Below are 24455 nucleotides of genomic sequence, written 5' to 3' on the forward strand. Positions count from 1 at the left end.
TGCGAAGGGGCTGGTTGTGATACAATACAATATAAACCGTAAAATGTGCTACATGGGCTATAGCTGTTGTAAAGACTTACTATACACTCTAATAGCTAAACATTAGAGACATGTATGTACTCTTCTATAAAATACTGCTTACAATGTATTCAAATGTATATTCATAAGTTCTTGAAAAATGTGCAATTCAGGGAAAAAAAAAATATTCAGAAAATAAAATGTAATTTTTTTTTACAAACGTAAAATTTAGGCCGTAGGTCTTAATATGTACATCATTCTGCAGGATTTAAAATTATTTGAGCAGATCCAAATTCTTTGTCTTTTATTTTTGTAAAATGTCATTTAAATGCAGGATGAAATACTTTAGGAAGTAATACAATTCAGACAATTCCACCAGCACCGTTGATTGAAGCAAAATAGTAATATGCAAATTCCAAAAAAAGATGTAGCGCTACAAGCAAAAAACTGAAATCATTTAGATGTAAAGAAATAATAATATTGCACACAGAAAAAAAATTAATCAAATGGGAAAAGTTCTGTTTAAGATTGCTGTGGTGTACTACCTGCAGGCATGAAATGTAAATGAAAAATCAGCATCGTACCCTCTGATAAGGCTAACACATTAATACAAGTATTTTCATCCTACCTTGCATGCTGTTGTGTTAAAAGGGATGAGGAACTGCAATGGGAACTTTATAGGTCATTTGAACAGTGTGTGGATTCTGTAACTGAATTCATTTTAAAAGTAACACTCCACTTTTCTGTGGCTTTAATTGCTAGGCTGTTGAAGGAAATATAATAAGAATGTATATTCAGTGTGTTTAAGAAAAATGAGTTGCACTTCACCAGTGATTCTAGCTCTGTATAATATTTCCATTGTCAGTTTCCTTATGATTTGATCAATATGCCTAACAGTTAAAAGAGCAGAAAAGAAAAAGAAAATACATTTTATGTTGTTTTGCAGTGACCTATATATTTACATTTTAAAAGAATATTAAAAAATGAAAACCCAGCAACACTTTTAAGTAAGTATTTTTCAATATTGTGTTTTCCATTTTTTAACGTCACTAAAAAATTATAAAGAAATACAGTGGAAATAGGTCGACAGTGGAGGACCCCGTGTCACAATTGATGCCACTATAAAAATAAAAAACTGGTTTTCTGGATACAGTACAAGACTGGAGGCTCACTGTTGTTGGGGAAGAGTTGAGTGGGTTACTGGAGGCATGTAACGCGAGCATTTCATTGTGTATAGTGTCTTCACCTCACACATCAAGCTGTCAGATACAGGAATTCGATGTACTTTACTGAACTCAGGCTCAGAGATCAAACTATCCAGTTTGAAACCTGTAAATTCAAACAAGCTAATATCCTGGCATTTTTGTCAGGATATTTGGCATACTGGATTTCACTAGATTTGCAAAAGGATTTAAATAACGGATTTATCAAAATATTAAAAAGTGCGTTCATATTTTCTTTATGTAATGTATTAGTATTTCAGTGTTGGAAAATCTGGAGGTAACTAAGGCTGGGGTGATGCCAGATTTTACTATCACAATATCGTTCTCCAAAAAGCCCAATGCATTGATTAATCGACATTATGAAAGGGTAAAAAAAAAAACACAGTAATACATGTGGATTGTGGAGCTGTGGATTACTGTGTAACATTACAAGTAACACTTTAAAAACTGTTATGCATAATAAATTGATTACATCAGTTTATGCATATATATATATATAATATATATATATATATATATATATATATATATATATATATATATATATATATATATATATATATATTGTTTATTTGTAACAGCTAATAGTGAAAGCAGAATCAAAAATTGTTTAAACCCTGTAACAAGGTGGCCCCGTGGTGCGGTATATCTTTGTAATAAACACAGGCAGGATACTTCAGTTGCACTACAACAACAATTGTGGTGTTCTTTATTCAGTTCACAGCCATTGTGTAACACAAAATAAACAAAACAAACATCCTACCCTCTTTAGAAGGTGTTATCTATACTTAATCACTCGGTCCTAGCTAAACACAGGATGGCTAAGCCATTTATCCGTAACAAAACATCAAATCATTGAAGTTCACCCAGAACATAAACAGTTCCCCAGACTACAGGTAACTTCTTTCAGATTGTTTGTTCTCTCTCTCTCTCTCTCTCTCTCTCTCTCTCTCTCTCTCTCTCTCTCTTTTTTGTTTGGTTTTGTAGGGTGCCATCTCCCGAGGTCGCGTTTAGGCAGATTTCTGCAACATCTTTTTTGCTTTTGCAAAACTTGCAGCAATTGCAATTATGATACCTGTATCTTGTCTACCAACAGAACAGGGTTTTAGCTATCAGAACATTCTTTAATTTCAAATAAGCCTGAAAACAAAAGTATATTTCATAACATATTACATTATCATTATTACTCTTTTTTGAATAAAATAAACCCAGTACCCACTACCCCATCAAAGGACGTATTACAGAATGTGTGATGTGATGTTCTGTGCAGTAGTAGGACAGTAGATGTCATTTGTACAATCCTTTAACAATTCTGTAATATAAATAAATACAAACAAGGTCATTTTTGCCACCTTAAACATTTGTTAAACATTTCAGTTAAAGTGCTGCAGTGTTCCGTTCTGCCACCGTTTACATTGTTAAAATAGATGTTATTAAGGCTGTTGCCATGTGCCACACTTCATTCTAAGATGCTACGAACTCTCCCCCACTGGTTGTTTTTGGTCAAGGCTGGTGCCAAACCAGCCTACAAACATGTGTACAGCAATGAGATCTTAACACAGATTTTTCATGTGTTATCAGCAAAATGACATCTGCTGTTTCTTAACCTAATCGTTTTTTGTTTTGTTTTTTTGCAGTGAAATGACATTTTGACAGATTATACACATATTCGCGCCCAAACAAACTCTTGCAATTCACAGCACTTCATTAAAATCATTGCCGATACAGATTCACACTCACGAATCACTGAACGTAGAAATGGTTTTTTTTTTTTTTTTGTGTCTCATCCAATGCTATTCCTTTCTCAAAATATTTTTATTTAGTTGGAACATGAAATGCTATTTGTTACTCTTAACTATCTGATATGGCATTGCTCCAGTACACAGTACGCAAGGAGACATCCAAGGCACATTTTGCTTGAAAGCCAAAGATAGATATTTTCCATTATTACTGTTTGTTAAAGTAAAATCACAGACAATACTGAAAGTAACCTTTTTTTTATGAGGTTGGTCTAAATTGATAATTTGACTACACTATTATGGCAAAGTGGTTCATAGTGCACAGGTGTACAGGTGATGCAATGCCAATCTAACATTGACAAACAAGGACAGTTAGAACAACAAACAAAAAAAACACAAAACACTCGCGGTTATTTTATCTCTGTACTCAGGTCCATCCGTAACCATAACAAAGGAACAGATTGCTTCGTCACACCCTCTGATATACTCTCAGTCATGCCCCCCATTATTAGCAAGTTCAATCACGTATCCTCCAATCCATGACTCACATCGCCTACTGTATAAAGGTGATAACTTCTGGTATTGTGGCTCCACCCCCTTGGATGGCCGACTTCCAACTGACCCTGGAATGAACTGTCAAACCATCCAGTGCGGGGCACTCTGTTCTTGTTATACCGTGCCCTCACAGGCTGGGAGAGAGATTGTTGACTCGGATTCATTCGCTCTCTGTCACAACTGTACATTATCATAAATGATTTTGTTTCAATTAGTACAACATTTTTTTCCTGATTCCTTTTAATATGATGTTAAACTTTTGTTTACATAAAATACATGCAATAACTTCATTATGGTCGGCCTTGTTTACCTTTCGATTTCTGTTCTGTGAAAAAAAAAATATCTTCACCAGAAGTAGAGAGCTGTAGATTATAACACATACACCTCAGTCGAATGAGTTGTCAAGAATCTGCCATATCATGTGAAATACAAACATTAAAACAAATTCTACTCAAGAAGGTGAATATAATAACAAATCAATTACACACATTGAAAGCAAGAAACAAAAGGTAAATGTTAATGATGTAAGGATGCAATTGCAGCCTACTGTTTAAGGTATAGATTTAATATAAATATCCAGTAAGAAGTTGTTTTGCTGTTTTCAATTTTGCTGTATCTCGGAAGACAGATTTATAGTGTGAGGTATGCTTGGAAGAAAAACAGGAAGCAGGAAGCTGAGGTCATGTTTGTAGTCTGTGTGTCTATGACTGAGTCATGACTAAATCCATTAGCTGGGGAATGGCTGGTCAGTCTGTAGCCTTGAACTGGTGCTATCAACAAACCTTCAATATGTCCTGTGTGGCCTCTGATCATGTCAGGTCTATGCAGTGATTGTCTCTTGAAAGTGGTGCACAGGAAAGAGCATTAACAATTTGAGAGCCAGCTGTGGAGGTTGCTTCAACTCTGCTTGTTAAGGTGTAATGTGTGTTTATTTACATACTGTATACGCAACCATTATTTAAAAAAAAAAAAGGTTGTGTTTTTTTACACAGGTGGGTTTATTTTCAGATATTTTTTAATACAAATATATTTTTGTTAGTGTATCTTTTTGTTGCATGTGTGTCTGTATGGCTAAGCCTCTTGAAAACATCAATGAGCTATCACCATAAGTCCAAACTGTTGCTAAAGTTTATTTATTCATTTATCAATTAAATGACCTGCATATACTGTCTTTTTGAATAGTAAAATAATTCCTTTTGACAATTGTACTATCCGTTACTGAACATACTGTATTTGTACCATATATTTCATACAGACCATTGATGCCTCTTAAGATAATGTGTTACCATCTTTGCTTTTGAAAATGTATGTCCAAAAAAAGTATGTTCTGTTTCTCCTTTACCATAGTGTAGTCAAACAGAGTTTAAAACCATAACATGTTGAATGATTCAGTGAGAGGGTCAGTGTACAGAACTTTGCATTTTGTGTTGTCCTAGGGACATTAGAAGATGCCATGGAGGATGAAGAAGAAGAGGGCCTGTCTGAGGAAAATGACATCATCACAAAAGAAGAGTTCTCAGTGGAGAACTTTTCCACAGACTTTGAACCAGAAAACTTAAGCTGTGAAGACATTGAATATTTCTGCAACAAAGGTAGATTTCAGGAGTATTATCTTAGTGTTGTGACTTGCTACTGTATTTGTGCATTTTCGGGAGTGGTGCTCAAATCAATGGATAATTAAACTGTTTAATTTTTTTATTTTTTATTATTATTATTTATATTGGAATTTAGCCAGAATACTCTAGCATGCAGAACTGTTTAACTTTTCTCTCAGCTACATTTACCTCACACTGTGTTTGTTTCGCCTTCTCCAATGCTGAGTTCATTTAGGTTCAGGCTGAGCAAGTTATGCTTTAATAAAGGGCTGGTCCTGTAAAATGTAAAAAGCGACATGGATTGTTATCATTGAAGTACTATATTATTGACAGTATTATCTCAATGGAGAAACTGCATTATTATTTCAATTCATGACTGTATGTCTATGTGAGGCGAGAGTGTATTAAATGGAATGTCCAGAAAGTAATTTATGTGTACAGAAATAAAATAATTTATTTTTATTATCTATACACAACAAAATAATTAAATAACAAAAGAAAACAAAATGGCGTGAGGGAGGGAGTGCAGGGGTGAAATCCCAAAACAGATCGTGAGAACTCGTCTTTAATCGTCTTCGTGGCGAACCATACATAAACAAAAAAAAGACAAAAGAAATGTTAGTATTTTCAAAAATCCCGCTGCACCAAACTAGTCTCTTCCTCCACGCGTTACTCTGCCTATTTTACTTTCGGACCAACCCCGAACACAGTAGTACGTTCCCTTTAGTATGTAATGTCCCGCCTCTGTAGTCAGTGGAACACCAATCCCCAACTGACAAGTGTCCTTATCCTTCACTTGACACCAGTGGCTGGAATTTACATACTCGTACTTCCACCCCTCAGCAAGGTGCCGCCCCTCAAAAAGATGACTTTTGCCATGGTCACGAGATCTTGGTAGGGGAAGTCCTGAGTTGGTTTGATGCCATCTACTGTCGGGAGGCTGAATCACAGACTGAAATCCCTTTGACTCATCACATATCCCACCCCTCAGAGTGGAGCTGAAGGAACACTCGGAAACCTCTAACCCTTCCCTTTTCCCTCCCTCCCGGGAAAAAAAATCAGCATTTTGATGTAACTTACCCGCACGATACCTTATTTGAAAGGCGAAGGGTTGGAGCGCCAGGTACCACTGCGTAATCCTAACGTTTGAATCCTTCATTGTGTCTAACCACATTAAAGAAGTGTGATCTGTGATGAGTACAAAAGGTCGTCCCAGAAGATAGTATTTTAAAGATTCCACCACCCATTTCACTGCTGGGCATTCTTTCTCCACTACCGAATACCTCTGTTCTCTGGGCAGTAACTTCCGACTGATGTATAGTATCGGGTGTTCTATACCATCTCTCTCCTGGGACAGAACCGCCCCCAGACCAGTCTGCGATGCATCTGTCTGCAGGACGAACTCTCGGCTGAAATCCGGGCTTATTAATGCTGGGGCCTGACTCAAATTAGTTTTAATAGATTCAAAGGCTGTCTGACACTCTGCACTCCACTTAATTTTATTTGGAGTGTTCTTTTTAGTGAGATCAGTGAGAGGGGTCGCTATAGTGGAAAAGTGTGGAATAAAGTGGCGGTAATAACCAGCCAACCCTAACAGTGATCTCACCTGGGTTTTCGTGGTAGGTACCGGTGAATCCAACAAAGCCTGGACTTTTGAAACCAACGGTTTCACTCTACCCTTACCCATTATGAAACCTAAATATTTAGTTTCTTCTTTTCCAATAGCGCACTTTGCCATGTTCGCTGTGAGCCCCGCCCTCCTCAGAGACTGTAAGACGGCTTCTAATCTAGTCAAATGTTCTCTCCAGGAAGAACTATAAATGACTACATCATCGATATACGCAGCTGCATACTCTCGATGAGGTTGTAAAACCCTGTCCATTAGTCTCTGAAAAGTAGCAGGCGCTCCATGAAGTCCGAACGGCATAGTACAAAATTGAAAAAGACCCTCTGGGGTTGAAAATGCCGTTTTCTCACGAGAGGCTTTCGTTAATGGAATTTGCCAATATCCTTTCGTCAGATCCAGAGTTGAAATAAACCGAGCTTGCCCCAGTTTGTCTAAGAGTTCATCTACTCGAGGCATGGGATATGCATCAAACTTGGAGATAGCATTCACCCTCCTAAAATCGATACATAATCGTAGTGACCCATCTGGCTTGTCTATTGGTACTATTGGGCTACACCACTCACTTCGGGAAGGTTCAATTACCCCAAGTTTCAACATACACTCCACCTCCCTTCGAACAGAATCTCTCCGACTCTCTGGAATGCGATACAGTCTCTGTCTAACTCTTAGACCTGGCGGAGTGATAATAGCATGTTCAATCAAATGCGTTCTTCCAGGCACGTTAGAAAACACATCACTGAACATATTAATTAGATTGCTTACCTCTTCACGCTGATCAGGAGTTAATTGTTCCCCCATCGGGACCTCAGTTGCTGACTCTGGCTCAATTGAGGGTCCAAAATCCTCTCCCTCCTGTACAGGAGATATAAAATGGACTTCCCGTTCTTTCCACGGTTTCAGGAGATTAACATGATAAATTTGACTTTCTTTCCGACGCCCAGGCTGTCGGATCTCATAATTGACTTTACCAATTGCTCGAATAACCTGAAAGGGACCCTGCCATTTAGCAAACAACTTAGATTCCGATGAGGGCAACAATAACAACACTTTATCTCCAGGTCGAAAGTTCCTAATTCTTGCATTTTTATTGTAGCTTTGTTGCTGCTTCTGCTGTGCCGCTTTGAGATTGTCATGTGCCAATCGACCGACTAATTCTAAGCGATCGCGTAACTGCAACACATATTTTACTACATTTTTAGACTCCTTTGACTGTTCTTCCCAGCCTTCTCTTATGAGATCCAAGATACCCCGCGGCTGCCGACCGTACAAGAGCTCAAACGGGGAAAACCCCGTTGAGGATTGTGGTACCTCGCGAACTGCAAAGAGCAAGTAGGGAAGCAGTTTAGCCCAATTGCGTTTTTCTTGATCTACAAAGCGGCGCAACATATTTTTCAAAGTCTGATTAAATCGTTCAACAAGCCCATCCGTTTGAGGATGAAAAACTGAGGTTCTAATTGAACGGATTTTCAATAATTTATATAGTTGCTGAATACAGTCTGACATAAAATTAGTGCCCTGATCAGTGAGAATTTCTTTCGGGATTCCCACCCTAGAGAATATTTTTACCAATTCATTCGCTACAGCTACTGCATTCATAGAGCGTAAGGGAACAGCTTCTGGATATCTCGTTGCGTAGTCCACTACTACTAAAATATACCGATATCCTGACTCTGTTCCCTCCAGAGGGCCTACTAAATCTACACCAATCCTTTCAAACGGTACCCCAATAATTGGAAGTGGAACCAGAGGTGCGGGGCGAACTGACTTAGGGGCAGCTAATTGACATTCAGGACACTCCGATACATACTTCCGCACAAGACCATAAACCCCAGGCCAAAAAAACTGGGCCAGAATTCGTTCCTGAGTCTTTTCAGTTCCCAAATGACCTGAAAATGGAATGTCATGCGCCAATCTCATGACTTCTGACTGAAAAGGCCTAGGAACCAATAACTGTTTTACGAGCTGTCCCGTCCCGGGAGCCCGGGTTATTCTATATAATAAGTGCCCAGATACAGAAAAATGCGGAAATACCACCGGTTGTCCTTCCTGCATATCCTTCCCCTCAATATATCTAACCTGTTTCCAAGCATACTGTAACGTGGGATCATTTTGTTGTTCATATCCCAAGTCAATATCTCGGTCCCAATGGTTAGGTACACAGAGAGGAGTGTCTTTTATTACATGACCTTCCACCTCAGTAACCTCGCAGCCCCGGTTACACTGAATACCTACTCCCTTTCCTTGCCGTTTAAGCGATTGGTTTACTTTTGTGTCAGACCCCTCCCCTTGTCGTCTCAGAGTTCCCTCATATTTTTCCACCCGACGCTCTCTTTTTGTTTTTCTTGGGCGGATTTTAGGGTTAAACAGGTCGGATTGCAACGGAAAAATCTCGCCAATTGTTTTCTCCTGTTGCTTTAATTGTCCCCTGGTAGAAACTAAGACCATTTCCCGACCTAAAATACGATCAAAAAACGGCCAGTCTCTTCCCAGGAGAACAGGGTATGGTAAACATTGCGCTACAGCCACTTTAACGTAAGCTGAATAATCACCTACAATAAGTCTAACTTTAGTGGTGGGATAAACCCGAGTTTCTCCATGAATACAGGAGATAGCCACTTTACCCTGTGGCTCCCAGGCTACCCCATCCAAGAGAGCTTGCCGAATCAATGTTTGTGCACACCCAGAGTCCGCAAATGCGTAAGTACTCTTTCCCCCGACCTGTACTCTTAACTGATAAGGGCCCTCCCGACATTCCCCAGTGTTCCTACCTGTTACTGCTGACCAGGATCTTGTCGCCAGGTCCACCTTTATTACTGGACAATTCCTGGCAATGTGTCCAGGCTCATTACATTGGTAGCACACTTGGTTAGGAGGCATCAACGGAGTTAATCTGTCCTGCGAGTCCGCGACCGGCAGGTTAGGGGGATTCTCTCTCGCCCAGGATGGGGCTAACCTCGACCTCCATGGTCTGAAGGTCTGGTTACCCCCTCTGGGCTTCATTGGTTGGTTGGTCCGAGTTAGTTTAGGGGCAGGAGTGGGGTCTGACCCGGCACCTTCGTTTGCGTCTTCGTAGGCCTCCGCCAGGAGGATGGCATCCTCGAGAGTGGTAGGTCGATTCCTCTTAATCCACTCTCGATTCCCTGGCGGTAGTATAGACGCAAACTGTTCTATAACTATTTTCTGCACCAGTTCTTGGGGTGTATGTTCTTCTGGCCGCAGCCACCGGGTGCACTGATCTAAAAGATATTGTCCCGCAACCCGGGGCCGCATCCCCTTGGACAGCTGGTATTCCCTAAAACGGCGCCGGTATGTTTCCTCCGTGATCTCGAGGCGTGAGAGAATGGCTTCTTTTACTTTATCATAGTCCCCTGCATCCGTGGCCGTCAGGGCTCGATACGCTGCCTGAGCTTCCCCTGTCAGGCAGGGTGCCAATTTCATGGCCCAGTGTTCCCTAGGCCACTCTGCAGCCTCTGCCACTCTCTCAAAAGTAATCAAGAAAGCCTCGGGATCATCTTCCGAGGTCATCTTCTGAAGCTTTGGCTGAGCTGCAAACATCCGGGCAACCGCTCTCTCTGATGTTGATATTGATAGTTTTTCCACCAGCTGTCCAAAGAACTGGGCGAGCTGTTCCTGGCGCCGTGTCTCTCTCTCCTCTCGCTTCTCCTCCTGCTCCCTAAACATCGCCAAAACTGTAGCTGGATCTATTTTCACTTCTGACACCACGTGTGAGGCGAGAGTGTATTAAATGGAATGTCCAGAAAGTAATTTATGTGTACAGAAATAAAATAATTTATTTTTATTATCTATACACAACAAAATAATTAAATAACAAAAGAAAACAAAACGGCGTGAGGGAGGGAGTGCAGGGGTGAAATCCCAAAACAGATCGTAAGAACTCGTCTTTAATCGTCTTCGTGGCGAACCATACATAAACAAAAAAAAGACAAAAGAAATGTTAGTATTTTCAAAAATCCTGTTGCACCAAACTAGTCTCTCCCTCCACCCGTTACTCCGCCTATTTTACTTTCGGACCAACCCCGAACACAGTAGTACGTTCTCTTTAGTATGTAATGTCCCGCATACTCGTACTTCCACCCCTCACCAAGGTGCCGCCCCTCATAAAGATGACTTTTGCCATGGTCACGAGATAAGGGACCATGGCAAAGGGAAGTCCCGAGTTGGTTTGATGCCATCTACTGTCGGGAGGCTGAATCACAGACCGAAATCCCTTTGACTCATCACAGTCTAATACAGAGTCAGACACATAAACTTCAAGTCTCTAAAAATAAATGAACATGTGCAATTATTCAAGGGGGTGCTTTTGTTTTGTAAATACTAGATGTTTCTGAATGTATCCAGTTATTGTGTGTCTATGATATAGATATCCAACATATGCTAACTGTTAACTGCACATTTATTTATACATTATCTTCTTATCTTATTCTTACCTGACAAAAGGTATTGTTCAATCTATTGGCTAATTATTTTGCAATAACAGACAACATCACATGGTTTCTTCCCTTTCTTGATTAGTGCAGCATCACAGACAAGTAAGACGTAAGTAGGAAGCTATTCCTGATATAAGAACCTGCTAAATCTTGAAACCTGCTAAATGTGTCCCAAAGCTTTGCCCATTCATGTGAAAATATAAGACTGAAAACACAGTTGTTCAGCTTAAACTTGAAAGATTATGAATATGTAAGAGATCACTTTCTTGAGTTAATGTTGGATGTCATAGTTAGGATCATGTATTAAATCATGCCTTGAACTCGTTCTTCAATTAGATATTCAGCTTTTTCTAATTCGTTTAAGCATAAGGTTTAAATTTCCCTCATCTATGCATAAGCAGTATAATTTAAAGGAATCACAATCCTGAATGTATTAAACGGTTTATGTATCTCAGATGAGTATGTTATTCTTTGTCAATAGAAAGGACCAGTGATTAACTAAACCCTCTCAATTCTCAGGAAATAGCATAATTAATAGTTCTTGAGTTGAACATGGTTTTAAAGCAGCCTCTCATTTCATAACCATTATCTTTTCCAGTGGCATCAAAAATAGTTCTCTTGTGTAAGATTTTTCACTGAGCAGACGAGTGACGTCCTGTTAAAGCTTAGCCATGTATCTGTGTTGTAGTCACTCACAAGAATGGTCTTGTAAGGAAGGCCTAAAACCTCCATTAAAAGTTTCAGCCTATAATAGGTATTAAAAAGCTGCAGAAATACAAAGAAGTGCACCAATTTTCATCACAAATGAAGCACTTATTAACTTTGAGAGTCAGAGTGCTTTGCAGTAGTAAAGCAGCTTAAAAGGCCCAAAGGTCAGGGGGCCCATTTTTTAAGCATGTCCAATGGCAAAGGCACATTTCCAGAGAGGAATAGAATAATTTAAACAAAATGTAGCAAGAAGCTACTCAGAACAATCATCCTCCAGAACTTAAAAACGCTCTAAGGTAAATTCTGTGACTACTTAGTTTCTAAACTGCTCCTTCCTGCAGCTAGATTGTTGCTTGTTTTATAGAGTTACAATTTTCATTTTTTTTTTTTTTTTTTTTTTTTTTTTAAGTGTTTCCAATTACAGTATTGTTAAAATACCTTAAAGTCCTACAGTAGCAGTGCCTGGCTTAAGACGTTTCTTGCCTCCTCTTTTTCTTAACACTGGAATCCGGGGCTCAGGAGAATCTTAGAGAAAGAGAAAGTACATTAATATCTATTTTGAATGAACAAGTTGCAGTACAGTAGCCACAACAAAATAACATCATTTTACATGCAATAGAATTCAACAATCCCATTTCAGAAACCATTTCAATTTTGCAGCTCTTGAAATTTTGAAAATCAATATTTGTTGCATGTACAGTATGTGAAATGTATACGTTAGTAATTTATTTCAACTAATGGAAATATAAAGGTTTGTGCTGTTAAATCAGTGCACCAGTATATACTGTATGTATATTACATATGTATGTCATATTTTGTCATATACATATTTGAGGCACATGTGTCCATTCATATTGGTTATTTGAAACATGGTACCACCTAATCGTATTTTAAATTGATTTTCTTAGCATTATTGGACAGACTGCAACTATCATAATAGTTGTGAATATTTAAGGTTACACAGTAATTATCCCAGAAATGAGGTTGGGGCATAGAATAGAGGGCAAATGAAGAAGTGAAAGACTACATGAGGGAGAATTGTTGTACAGCATCCTTAATGCAATACAACAGTAATCAACGTTACCTTGAAAGTGAGTTATATATGTTATTACTCAATAGCTTTTAGTGTTTAGAATGATAATTGTGGAATTTTAATACAATGTTATAGCTGAGAATATGAAAAACTCTTAATTTGGAAGGCAATAAGACAAATCGAGACAACTCTTTAGGTCAAATGAACTCAGTAGAGGAAATTGCTAATGTTGGTTAAATATTACAGTATAGCCCAGCCAAATCAACTTCCTCTTAATATGAATTAGATTACCCTTTATCCAGTATGAAGATTACCCTGACCAGCCCAGCAAATGTGTGGCAAGCCTGCCTGGAGGGATCACCTTCACAGACGCTAATGGAGCAGTGCAGTCCCCATGAATGTCCAAGCCAGTGCTGACTTTGCTGATTTTTTGGTGATTTTGAAATAAAGACTGCTTACTACTGAAGGCAAAGGAATTTAATTTCACTTACCAAAGCCAGATTCAAACCCTAGCCTTCAGAGGCATTAAATCAATACACATACACACAGAGACACACACACAAGCACACACAGGCACAGACAACATCGTTTAAAACGGCAAGGTGATTTTTCTGTTTATGTTTCCTCCAGTGAAAACATGAAAGCTATGTCATCTTCTCAGAAAGTTACTGCTTGCTTATTTATTAGGATTAGGCCACTGAGCTCCTTAAAGTCAAACCTATTATAATGACATTTTGAAGGGCTTTCTTGGCGGAGACAATGCTAAAAGGAAGAAAAAGCCAATATGACTTTGTTGCTACCTTGCTGGAGGAGTTGCTTGTGTAAATCGCCTATAAGCTTATTGACCTGAATGTGTGGCTCCATGTTCTATTCAGATTTGGCTGGAGAGCAGAGACTGATAGAACATTGATAGGGTTGATAGTAACAGCTTGCGGATTTGTTTTACATCAAGTCAACCCCCTCTTGGATGGACATTATCTCTCCTCTAGGCCGTCAGTTGAGGTCTTGGGTCACTCAGGTGAGGGATCAATGCTGAAATGCACAACAGCTACAACACAGTTGTATTTAACATTTTGATACGGATAATATTATCCATAGTACCTGTAAAGGTAGGACTTGATATATTAAACATAATGCATCTTTTTAACAAAAAAACATTATGCATTGAAAATTAATACAAAAATAGTATACTGCTATTTCTGAAAAGGAACTTAGTTATCTTACAGCCAATCAAAAAACAGCATATTATTTATCTGTACCCGACACACTCCACCATGTTTTCTTGTTTTGTTTCTCCCGCCACCGTTTTCTCCACTTTGCAACAGGCTTCATCTCAAGGGAGTTGCTCCCTGGCTGCCTTGTTTTGGTAAAAGCCCACTGCACTGAAGGGTAACTTATTGCAGCAGTTACATTGTTCTGTTGTATCAGAAAAATAATTTTAGTTTGTTTTATCCCTATATAACTATATATATATGGAATGTCCAGACAGTAATTTGTGTGTAAAGAAATAAATTGATTTATTATTATTTTCTCTACACAAAATAAAACAATAGCAAAGAAAACAAAACAGTGTGAGGGAGGGGCTGCTGGAGTAATAATCCCAAAAACAAGTAGTGAAAAATGTCCTTAATCGTCTTCTCGGCGTCCCCGGACATAAACAAAAAAAGACAAAAGAAATATTTGTAAAATTTTCACTCCCAAATTCAAAAACCCCGCTGCTCAAATTTCATCTCTCCCTCCGCATCTCTCCCTTTCCGGTTGAAAATGCCGTTTTCTCATGAGAGGCTTTCGTTAATGGAATCTGCCAGTATCCTTTCGTCAGATCCAGAGTTGAAATAAACCAAGCTCACCCCAGCTTGTCTAAGAGTTGTCTGGGATATGCATCAAACTTGGAGATAGCATTCACCCTCCTGAAATTGATACATAATCGTAGTGACCCATCTGGCTTGTCTATTGGTACAATTGGGCTACGCCACTCGCTTCGGGAAGGTTCAGTTACCTCAAATTTCAACATACACTCAACCTCCCTCCGAACAGAATCTCTCCGACTCTCTGGAATGCGATACGGTCTCTGTCTAACTCTTAGACCCAGCGGAGTGATAATAGCATGTTCAATCAAATGCGTTCTTCCAGGCAGATTGCTTACCACTTCACGCTGATCAGGAGTTAACTGTTCCCCCATCGGGACCTCAATTGCTGACTCTGGCTCAATTGAGGGTCCAAAATCCTCTCCCTCCTATGCAGGAGATATAAAATGGACTTCCCGTTCTTTCCACGGTTTAAGGAGATTAACATGATAAATTTGACTTTCTTTCCGATGCCCAGTCTGTTGGATCTCATAATTGACTTTACCAATTGCTCGAATAACCTGAAAGGGACCCTGCCATTTAGCAAACAACTTAGATTCCGATGAGGGCAGCAATAACAACACTTTGTCTCCAGGTCGAAAGTTCCTAATTCTTGCATTTTTATTGTAGCTTTGTTGCTGCTTCTGCTGTGCCGCTTTGAGATTATCATGTGCCAATCGAGACTAATTCTAAGCAATCGCGTAACTGCAACACATATTATACTACACTTTTAGACTCTTTTGACTGTCCTTCCCAGCCTTCTTTTATGAGATCCAAGATACCCCGCGGCTTCCGACCGTACAAGAGCTCAAATGGGGAACCCCGTTGCAGATTGTGGTACCTCACGAACTGCAAAGAGCAAGTAGGGAAGCAGTTTAGCCCAATTGCGTTTTTCTTGATCTACAAAGCGGCGCAACATATTTTTCAAAGTCTGATTAAATCGTTCAACAAGCCCATCCGTTTGAGGATGAAAAACTGAGAATCTAATTGAACGGATTTTCAATAATTTGTATAGTTGCTGAATACAGCCCGACATAAAATTAGTGCCCTGATCAGTGAGAATTTCCTTCGGGATTCCAACCCTAGAGAATATTTTTACCAGTTCGTTTGCTACAGCTTCTGTATTCATAGAGTGTAATGGAACCGCTTCAGGATATCGTGTTGTGTAGTCCACTACTACCAAAATATACCGATATCCTGACTTTGCTCCCTCCAAATGGCCTACTAAATCTACACCAATCCTTTCAAACGGTACCCCAATAATTGGAAGTGGAATCAGAGGTGCGGGGCGAACTGACTTAGGGGCAGCTAATTGACATTCAGGACACTCCGATACATACTTCCGCACAAAACCCCAGGCCAATAAAACTGGGCCAGAATTCGTTCCTGGGTCTGTTCAGTTCCTAAATGACCTGAAAATGGAATATCATGTGCCAGTCTCATGACTTCTGACTGAAAAGGCCCAGGAACCAATAACTGTTTTATGAGCTGTCCCGTCCCAGGAGCCTGGGTTATTCTATATAATAAGTGCCCAGATATAGAAAAATGCGGAAATACCACTGGTTGTCCTTCCTGCATATCCTTTCCCTCAATATATCTAACCTGTTTCCAAGCGTACTGTAACATGGGGTCATTTTGTTGTTCATATCCCAAATCAATATCTCGGTCCCAATGGTTAGGTACACAGAGAGGAGTGTCTTTATTACCTGACCTTCCACCTCAGTAACCTCGCAGCCCCGGTTACACTGAATACCTACTCCCTTTCCCTGCTTTACTTTTGCGTCAGACCCCTCCCCTTGTTGTCTTAGAGTTCCCTTATATTTTTCCACTCAACGTTCTCTTCTTGTTTTTCTTGGGTGGATTTTAGGGTTAAACAGGTCAGATTGCAATGGAAAAATCTCGCCAGTTGTTTTCTCCTGTTGCTTTGATTGTCCCCTGGTAAAAACTAAGACCATTTCCCGACCTAAAATACGATCAAAAAACGTCCAGTTTCTTCCCAGGAGAACAGGGTATGGTAAACATTGCGCTACAGCCACTTTAACGTAACCTGAATAATCACCTACAGTAAGTCTAACTTTAGTGGTGGGATTTATACTAAAGAATTACAAAAATGACTACAAAAGATTTAGAAGTGAGTAGTTTTTCGAGATTTACGATTATACTGTATTTACAAAACTACTCACTTCTAAATCTTTTGTAGTCATTTTTGTAGTACTTTAGTATAAATACATGTTAATTTGGATTCATATGTTGTTTTTTTCTGACTCTATTTGAAAGAAAAGACACACATTTGCGCGTTTTCCCATTGGAAATAGTGATATTTTGAAATATCACTGTCCTGGTCACAAAAGCAAAGTTTGTGGGGAATAATAGCCATTTTCTATACTTTTGAGGCATAAGCAATTAGGAAATAACACTTACTACCCAGGAACAAAAATTGTGTTACATAGTGTAATCAAGAAAGCCTCGGGATCATCTTCCGAAGTCATCTTCTGCAGCTTTGGCTGTGCTGCAAACATCCGGGCAACCGCTATCTCTGATGTTGATGGAGATGTTGATAGTTTCTCCACCAGCTGTCCAAAGAACTGGGCGAGCTGTTCCTAGCGTCGTGTCTCTCTTTCCTCTCGCTTCTCCTCCTGCTCCCTAAACATCACCAAAACTGTAGCTGGATCCATTTTCACCTCTGACACCACATGTGAGGCGAGAGTGTATTAATGGACTGTCCAGACAGTAATTTGTGTGTAAAGAAATAAATTGATTTATTATTATTTTCTCTACACAAAATAAAACAAATAGCAAAGAAAACAAAATGGCGTGAGGGAGGGGGTGCTGGAGTAATAATCCCAAAAACAGGTAGTGAAAAATGTCCTTAATCGTCATCTCTGCGTCCCCGGACATAAACAAAAAAAGACAAAAGAAATATTAGTAAAATTTTCACTTCCCAATCCAAAACCCCGCTGTTCAAATTTCATCTCTCCCTCCGCCCGATACTCCGCCTGTTTTTCCTTCGGACCGACCCCGAACACAGTAGTACTTTCCCTTTAGTATGCAACGTCCCACCTCTGTAGTAAGTGGAACACCAATCCCCAACTGACAAGTGTCCTTATCCTTCACTTGACTCCAGTGGCTGGAATTTACATACTCGTACTTCCGCCCCTCACCAAGGTGCCTCCCCTCATAAAGATGACTTTTGCCATGGTCACGAGATCTTGGTAAGGGAAGTCCCGAGTTGGTTTGATGCCTTCTACTGTCGGGAGGATGAATCACAGACCGAAATCCCTTTGACTCATCACAGTCGGTTTTTATATATTTTTTTTTTGTACTTCTGCTTTCATTATGTTAAGTGTCATTACTCAGATGTTTGAGAAACCACTCAATAATTACTGTATTCAGTTGCACACTGTCTGATATGCAGCATAAACCTCACTGTGAAGGTAAGTGGGAGTGATATGGTTTATTTTATTTATGTATGGGGAAGAAAATAGGTCAATAACTTATACAGAAAAAAATACATTGGCAGAAATCCTGCATTTATCTATTTATTAAATATGTTATAATTATAAAGTGCATTAATATAGTTTCCTAATCTGTTCTTCCACAATTACCCCCTTTTGTTGCATAATGGTACATTCTGTTAGGCACGAGCTGACGTCAATGTTACGATCGAAATGGCCCAAGCAGCTTACAGCAGTGTTTGCGTAAATTAATTGATCCTCAGGTCTGGGGAACATTGCTTTGTCGGGTTCATTCTGGAGAACATTTTTGTATGTGCTACGACCCCCTTGAAACCATTTCACTACCCCACAGGTCTCTCTCTCTCTGGCATGTTTAGCAGCTGGTGTACAAGCAAGTCTTGTCTTAAAATGCTAAAACATATATTCTTGGAAGAGTGTATTTGTCCTTTAGGTCAGTTACTATAGATTAAAAATAGACAAAATAGTGTTTCGATGTAACACATCGTTAAAACATGTTAATAGCTTAAAAGTTTTACAGTTCTTAAATAGCTAGTCCATATTTTGTAAATAAATATATAGATAACAGTATAAATGAATACATATTTAACACATTCACCTAGTTTCTCACACATGAACTATGGTGTTTCTTGAAAAAGTATCTTATATGTACACACAGCTCTTCTTGTTCCAGCTTCTTCCTTTCAGTTTTTTGGAGTCAACAGGTATTTTCTTCTATTATGCAAGGTGATTTGTACTTTGGACTGGTTATCTTTTATGCAGAATTAATTAGAACATATCACAAATTGTTTACTGACATAAAAACATAACTATTCAGTAAAACAGAAGCTACCTATAAAAACAGGTTTGTGTAGCAACTATCTAGTCCTGGTCATTACATGTCTGTGTTAATGAGAAACAACCTGGATGTAAACAAAACAAGACAAGAAGACCCCTTTATTGCCCTGGTAAACAGCATCATAACATGGGATGACAGCTTTTGAAAAACAATCGCCACTCTTCTTGTGTTGTGTGACAGGATGCTTTAGAATGGCAAACTATTTGAAATGTGTATTAATATTTATTTTTTAGTTGCCATGCAATGGTCATCTTAAACAAATGTTTTGCATAAAGCTAAGGTCGTAATTAGGCAGTGTAGAGAAAAATAAATGCATGCAGCACACAGAACACATTTGGATACCTTTTAATTTTATTATGGGTAATGTGTCAAAATAAATATGTGTATTGCATGCATTTAAATGTTCCTACAATGAAATGTATGCAGCACACAGAACACATTTGGATAACTTTTAATTTTATTATGGGTAATGTGTCAAAATAAATATGTGTATTGCATGCATTTACATTTTCCTGCAATACTTTTTCCCTGTTAAAAGTTAATTGAATTTGGGACCTATGACCCTTTTTTTGGTTTACTTTTTTTTACATTTACTTGCAAGTGGCTGAAGTTTGCAAGCCCTGATTTTAAATACCACTTTCTTTTTTTCCAGGTGATGAAGACTGCAGTCAGGGAGCAATGGAGTCAGATGGTGATGGGCAGTCTGAGAAAACTGGGCTGCCCACTTTGGATACTGAGGATTGGGATGGCCCAGGTAGGCACATTGTGGGACCTAGAATTAATGGCATACTAGAAGAGTTTTTTTTTTCTTTATCCATCAGAAATGGAGCAGATAATTCTTTCTATATAACTATATGAATATAAAGTCAATCTCACGTGCCTGGTTGGGTATGGCCGATTATTCAGTTATATAGGTAACAGCTTTTAAAAATATGTAAAATGATGGAAATACCAGTGTAGATAACTGATGCCACTAAAATGAGTATTGCAGGGTTTATATGGTAAATATGTGTTAATATTTAGTTCTTATGAATTCAATATACAGTTGCAAAGCAGCTACAGTAGTCATTATTTTTACTGTTTGTATGTTTTAAATTAGCCACTATTTGTTCAAAAAAGATTGAGAATGTCTTTCCTCACTGTAGGAATACCTCAGCTCAAATGAGTATGCCTTCAGTGAAATAACCTTTAACTTTGATTAAATAACCTAAGTTCCAAACTAAACAGGTACAGTGCCATGAAATAGGATTTGCCCCCTGCCTGATTTTCTGCATTTTTGCAAATTTTTCCTATTGAATTTGGTCAGATCTTTTTGTGGGTTGTAGTAGTATATAGAGGGAGTCTGAGAAAAAAAAAATGACACCAAAGTTTGGTGCTTCTTTCATTTGTAATCAAACGTACAATCTTCAGGTATGAACAAGTTATTGTCCCCCTAGTTAACTCAACCCAATTAAAGGGATAATTAAGGTCAGCTGTTTGAATACTATGGTTAACAATCAGGCCTGATTTGGGCCAGCCCTGCCCAATATAAATTTGACTAACTTTGGCCCTTACCAACAGAGTGAAGTTGTCAGCACACAGGTTCTAGAGAAATATTGTGCCACGATCAAAAGTAATTCTTGAAGACCCCTCAGAAAAAAATGGTTGATGTCTATCAGTCTGAAAAGGGTTACAAAGCCATTTCTAAGGCTCTGGGGATCCACCAAACCACAGTCAGAGCCATATTGTCCAAATGGAGAAAGTTTTGGACAGTACTGAATTTTCCCAGGAGTGGCCGTCCTGCCAAAATCTCTTCACGAGCAAGGTGTAAAATCGTCCAGGAAGTAACAAAGAACCCAAGAACAACATACAGGGATCTGCAGACCTCTCTTGCCTTGGCTAAGTTCACTGTTCATGACTCCACTATCAGAATTACACTGGGCAAAAATGGGACTCATGGCAGAGTAGCAAGGCGGAAACCACTGCTTACTAAGTAGAACATGAATGCTTATCTCAAGTTTGCCAAAAAACACCTGGATGATCCTCAAGAGTTCTGGAACAATGTTCTATGGGCAAATGAGTCTAAAGTGGAAGTTTTTGGCCAACATGGGCCCTGTTATGTCTGGCGAAAACCAAACACTGCATTCCACAGTAAGAACCTCATACCAACAGTCAAGCATGGTGGTGGTAGTGTCATGATTTGGGGATGCTTTGCTGCATAAGATCCTGAACGACTTGCCATCATTGAATGAACCATGAATTTTGCTCTGTATCAGAGAATTCTACAGGAGAATGTCAGGCCATCCGTCTGACAGCTGAAGCTGAAGTGTAGCTAGGTCATGCAGCAAGACAGTGATCCGAAACACACACGCAAGCAGTTGAAGAACAAGAAATTTAAAGTTTTGGAATGGCATAGTCAAAGTCCAGACCTAAACCCCATTGAGATGTTGTGGCAGGACCTGAAACTAGCAGTTTATGCTCGAAAACCCACAAATGTCACTGAGTTGAAGCAGTTCTGCATGAAGGAGTGGGCCAAAATTCTTCCACGGCTCTGTAAGGCACTGATCAATAACTACAGGAAGCGTTTGGTTGCAGTTATTGCTGTGAAAGGTGGTGTAACTAGTTACTGAGTCTACTTTTTCACACAGGGGCATTGGGTGTTGTTGTATAACTTTCCTTAATAAATAAATGATATCCAAATTTTGTGTTATTTGTTCACTCAGGGTCCCTTTTATCTAATATTAGATTTTAGTTGAAGATCTGATAACATTCAGTGTCAAAAATATGCAAAAATGCAAAAAATCAGACAGGGGGCAAATACTTTTTCACGGCACTGTAAATAATATTAATGTACTTTGAATGCACTGTAGTGGTTATTAAGGATGTCTATCATAGATTAAAATAATTGGCCACCGGTCTCATTTCTCAATCTGCTCAGACCATTACGTTCAGTAAGTGATGTACGTGACCCACGACAATTAAGTTTATTAACGAGAAATGCATTAACAACCTCATCGACTCAATTTCAAAGCATTAAGGTTGATTTAATGAACACGTTTCGTTTGAAAATCACTTGTACTAAAGCTCTCGTTACTATGCCACGAGTTCAATTCAGTAACACTGATTTTTCAAAATCCTGCACCAGGGATCTTTAGGAATACATAACTGTCTCAATAATAATAGAGCATCTTCAGATATTCTTGACAATCTGGGAGCTTCAAAAGTGTAACCTACGGTGTCTGGAGGAAAGGTTTTTAAGACAGACAGATCAAAATGGGGGGGCACGCACTGGTGAAGGCCAAAATGCAGGTCAACAGGTGGGTCTCAGGTAAAAAAAAGTTTGTGAACCCCTGTCCTAGAGAGTTTGTTTTATGTAAAGATTTAGTAGAACAACATAGTCTCTTGAAGAAAAAAAGGATCTGCTGATTTGTATTCTCCCTAAACCACATTGGATATTTAATTTGGCATATTATTGTGATATAAGCAGAAACAGTCCAGGGCCCTCATTTCAGAGGTTCATCCGTAACATTAAACATTCAGTCATAAGACTTTGTTGTTTTTTAGTTTTCAGAATAAACAACAGCTGTGCAGGTGTCGTCTCAAGCTCTTTAAGTGGCCAGTAGGGACCACTGGAGCGCAGTGAGGGGACACAGTCCTTAATGATTTTTCCTCCCAAATATGCAGGAGCACCAAAGCCACTGCAGAGCTCCCCTTGGAATTCCAACCCTAAATTGGGGAAGGTGTGTGTAATAAATGCATACGCCGTCTCCAGTTTCCAGTGTGTGTCAAACTTTGCAGCTTGCTTCACCTCACAGCCATAAACCATAACTGGAAGACAGAACAGACATGAGGAGTTAAAATGCACTCATTACTGTTGAAGGAAATATTTAATTATCCAAATGGGTCCAAGGTTACATTGTTTTACTGAGAATTGCATCACACAGCATATCAGCTTCAACATATTCTGCGAACCCAACGGAGAGAGCTTATAATACAGTTTTATTTGTCATTTCTTCTGGAAGAAACTAATTTTAACAGGTAGATTTTTTTTTTCTTTAAATGGTTTAAAGTATTGTCTTATCTTATATTTACTTCTTAATAGTGACTTCGTCAAAGAGGTGGATAAGGCATCTCTGGCAATAGTAACAGAGCAATTACTGTTCAGCATCAACTGTTCCATTGCTGAACACACAAAATATTATTCCTTAAGAGCATATGACCTCAATAATGTATTGCAGGAATATATACATTTATAAAGTAGATTTGGGTTGTTGAAAGCCCCCCAGGGAGTGTATTCTATACTGACAGTGAATCAGTGATATCCATGCTATCAGATAATGCATTTATCATTAAATTTCACATTTGCATTTAAATCTTTGGAAGGAAATTAGTATTGCAGGAAAAAGATAACAGCTTTGGACCACTGCAATAAACTATCACTGTGATCAGTCTGAAAATAAGGTTGAGGGGGTCAATGCAGAACTACAGGATACTATAGGACTATATAAAACATGCTATAAAGATCAGTGCTTGTATATCCTGCTTATTTATTTGTCTACACAAGCAAAGGTTACATATTAGAATACAATTTAAATTCAACAAAATAATTTATTTTTTATTTATTAATTTATTTGTATTAATTTGGGAGAAAGTAGTTTTGATTTTGCTATGCCCGCCAACAAGCTTATCCTAGCCACACATTACAGCACAATTATACATACTTATGAAAACAGTAACTCAATTTGAACTGATACACAATTAATGATAATCTATATGCATGTGATTATATTGGGTTTTGTTGTGGTACTCCACTTTTCAGTTGTTTGTTTTTTTATTGTATATATTTTAATGGAACAGCTTAAGGGTCCCTATATGTAATCTGGACCCCTGGACAGGTACAGGTAATGATGAAAGTATGTGCTCCTGCTTGCTAGTGTTTTGTGACACTTAAGGACTGTGACTAACTTGATGATTATAGGAACTTTCACAGTTATTTTAACTAATGTGTTTATCTTCTTGTTTAGATTCAGTTATGTATAGTTTTCAGTTTCAATCGTCTTATTCTTTTGATGTTTTAAAACGTGTTCAGCTGTTACACCGTAACCATTGGTGCAGTGGGACAGTGGGAATGAACTGGCAACCCTCCCAAGAAAGCTTCTTATACATCATAAAAAAGAACGATTGGATTTCTTTAGCTCATATCCTAAAACCACGTCTAGCATGCAGAATTTTGCAGTGTCAGAAATGACAGTTACACCTGCTTAGAATAACTAATATTACCATCAACCATTTTTTGCATGCTCATTTACCACTGTTTAGTTCTTACTTGAACCTGTTATCTAGAGGTAAACAGCACTTGCTGCAATTTCTAG

General features: G+C 38.7%; 1 protein-coding gene across 1 annotated transcript in view; it reads left to right on the top strand.

Moving 5' to 3' along the window:
* Positions 1-24455, top strand: part of LOC121313263 (zinc finger protein ZFPM2-like) — a 170336-nt gene that overhangs the window by 45073 nt on the left and 100808 nt on the right. The window contains exons 2-3 of the mRNA XM_041245621.1: positions 4972-5127; positions 19757-19858. Coding sequence (XP_041101555.1) covers positions 4972-5127; positions 19757-19858 — 258 coding nt within the window. The remainder of the gene's footprint in view (positions 1-4971; positions 5128-19756; positions 19859-24455) is intronic.

The sequence above is a fragment of the Polyodon spathula genome, chromosome 3, assembly GCF_017654505.1.
Source record: "Polyodon spathula isolate WHYD16114869_AA chromosome 3, ASM1765450v1, whole genome shotgun sequence".
NCBI classification, from domain to species: Eukaryota; Metazoa; Chordata; class Actinopteri; order Acipenseriformes; family Polyodontidae; genus Polyodon; species Polyodon spathula.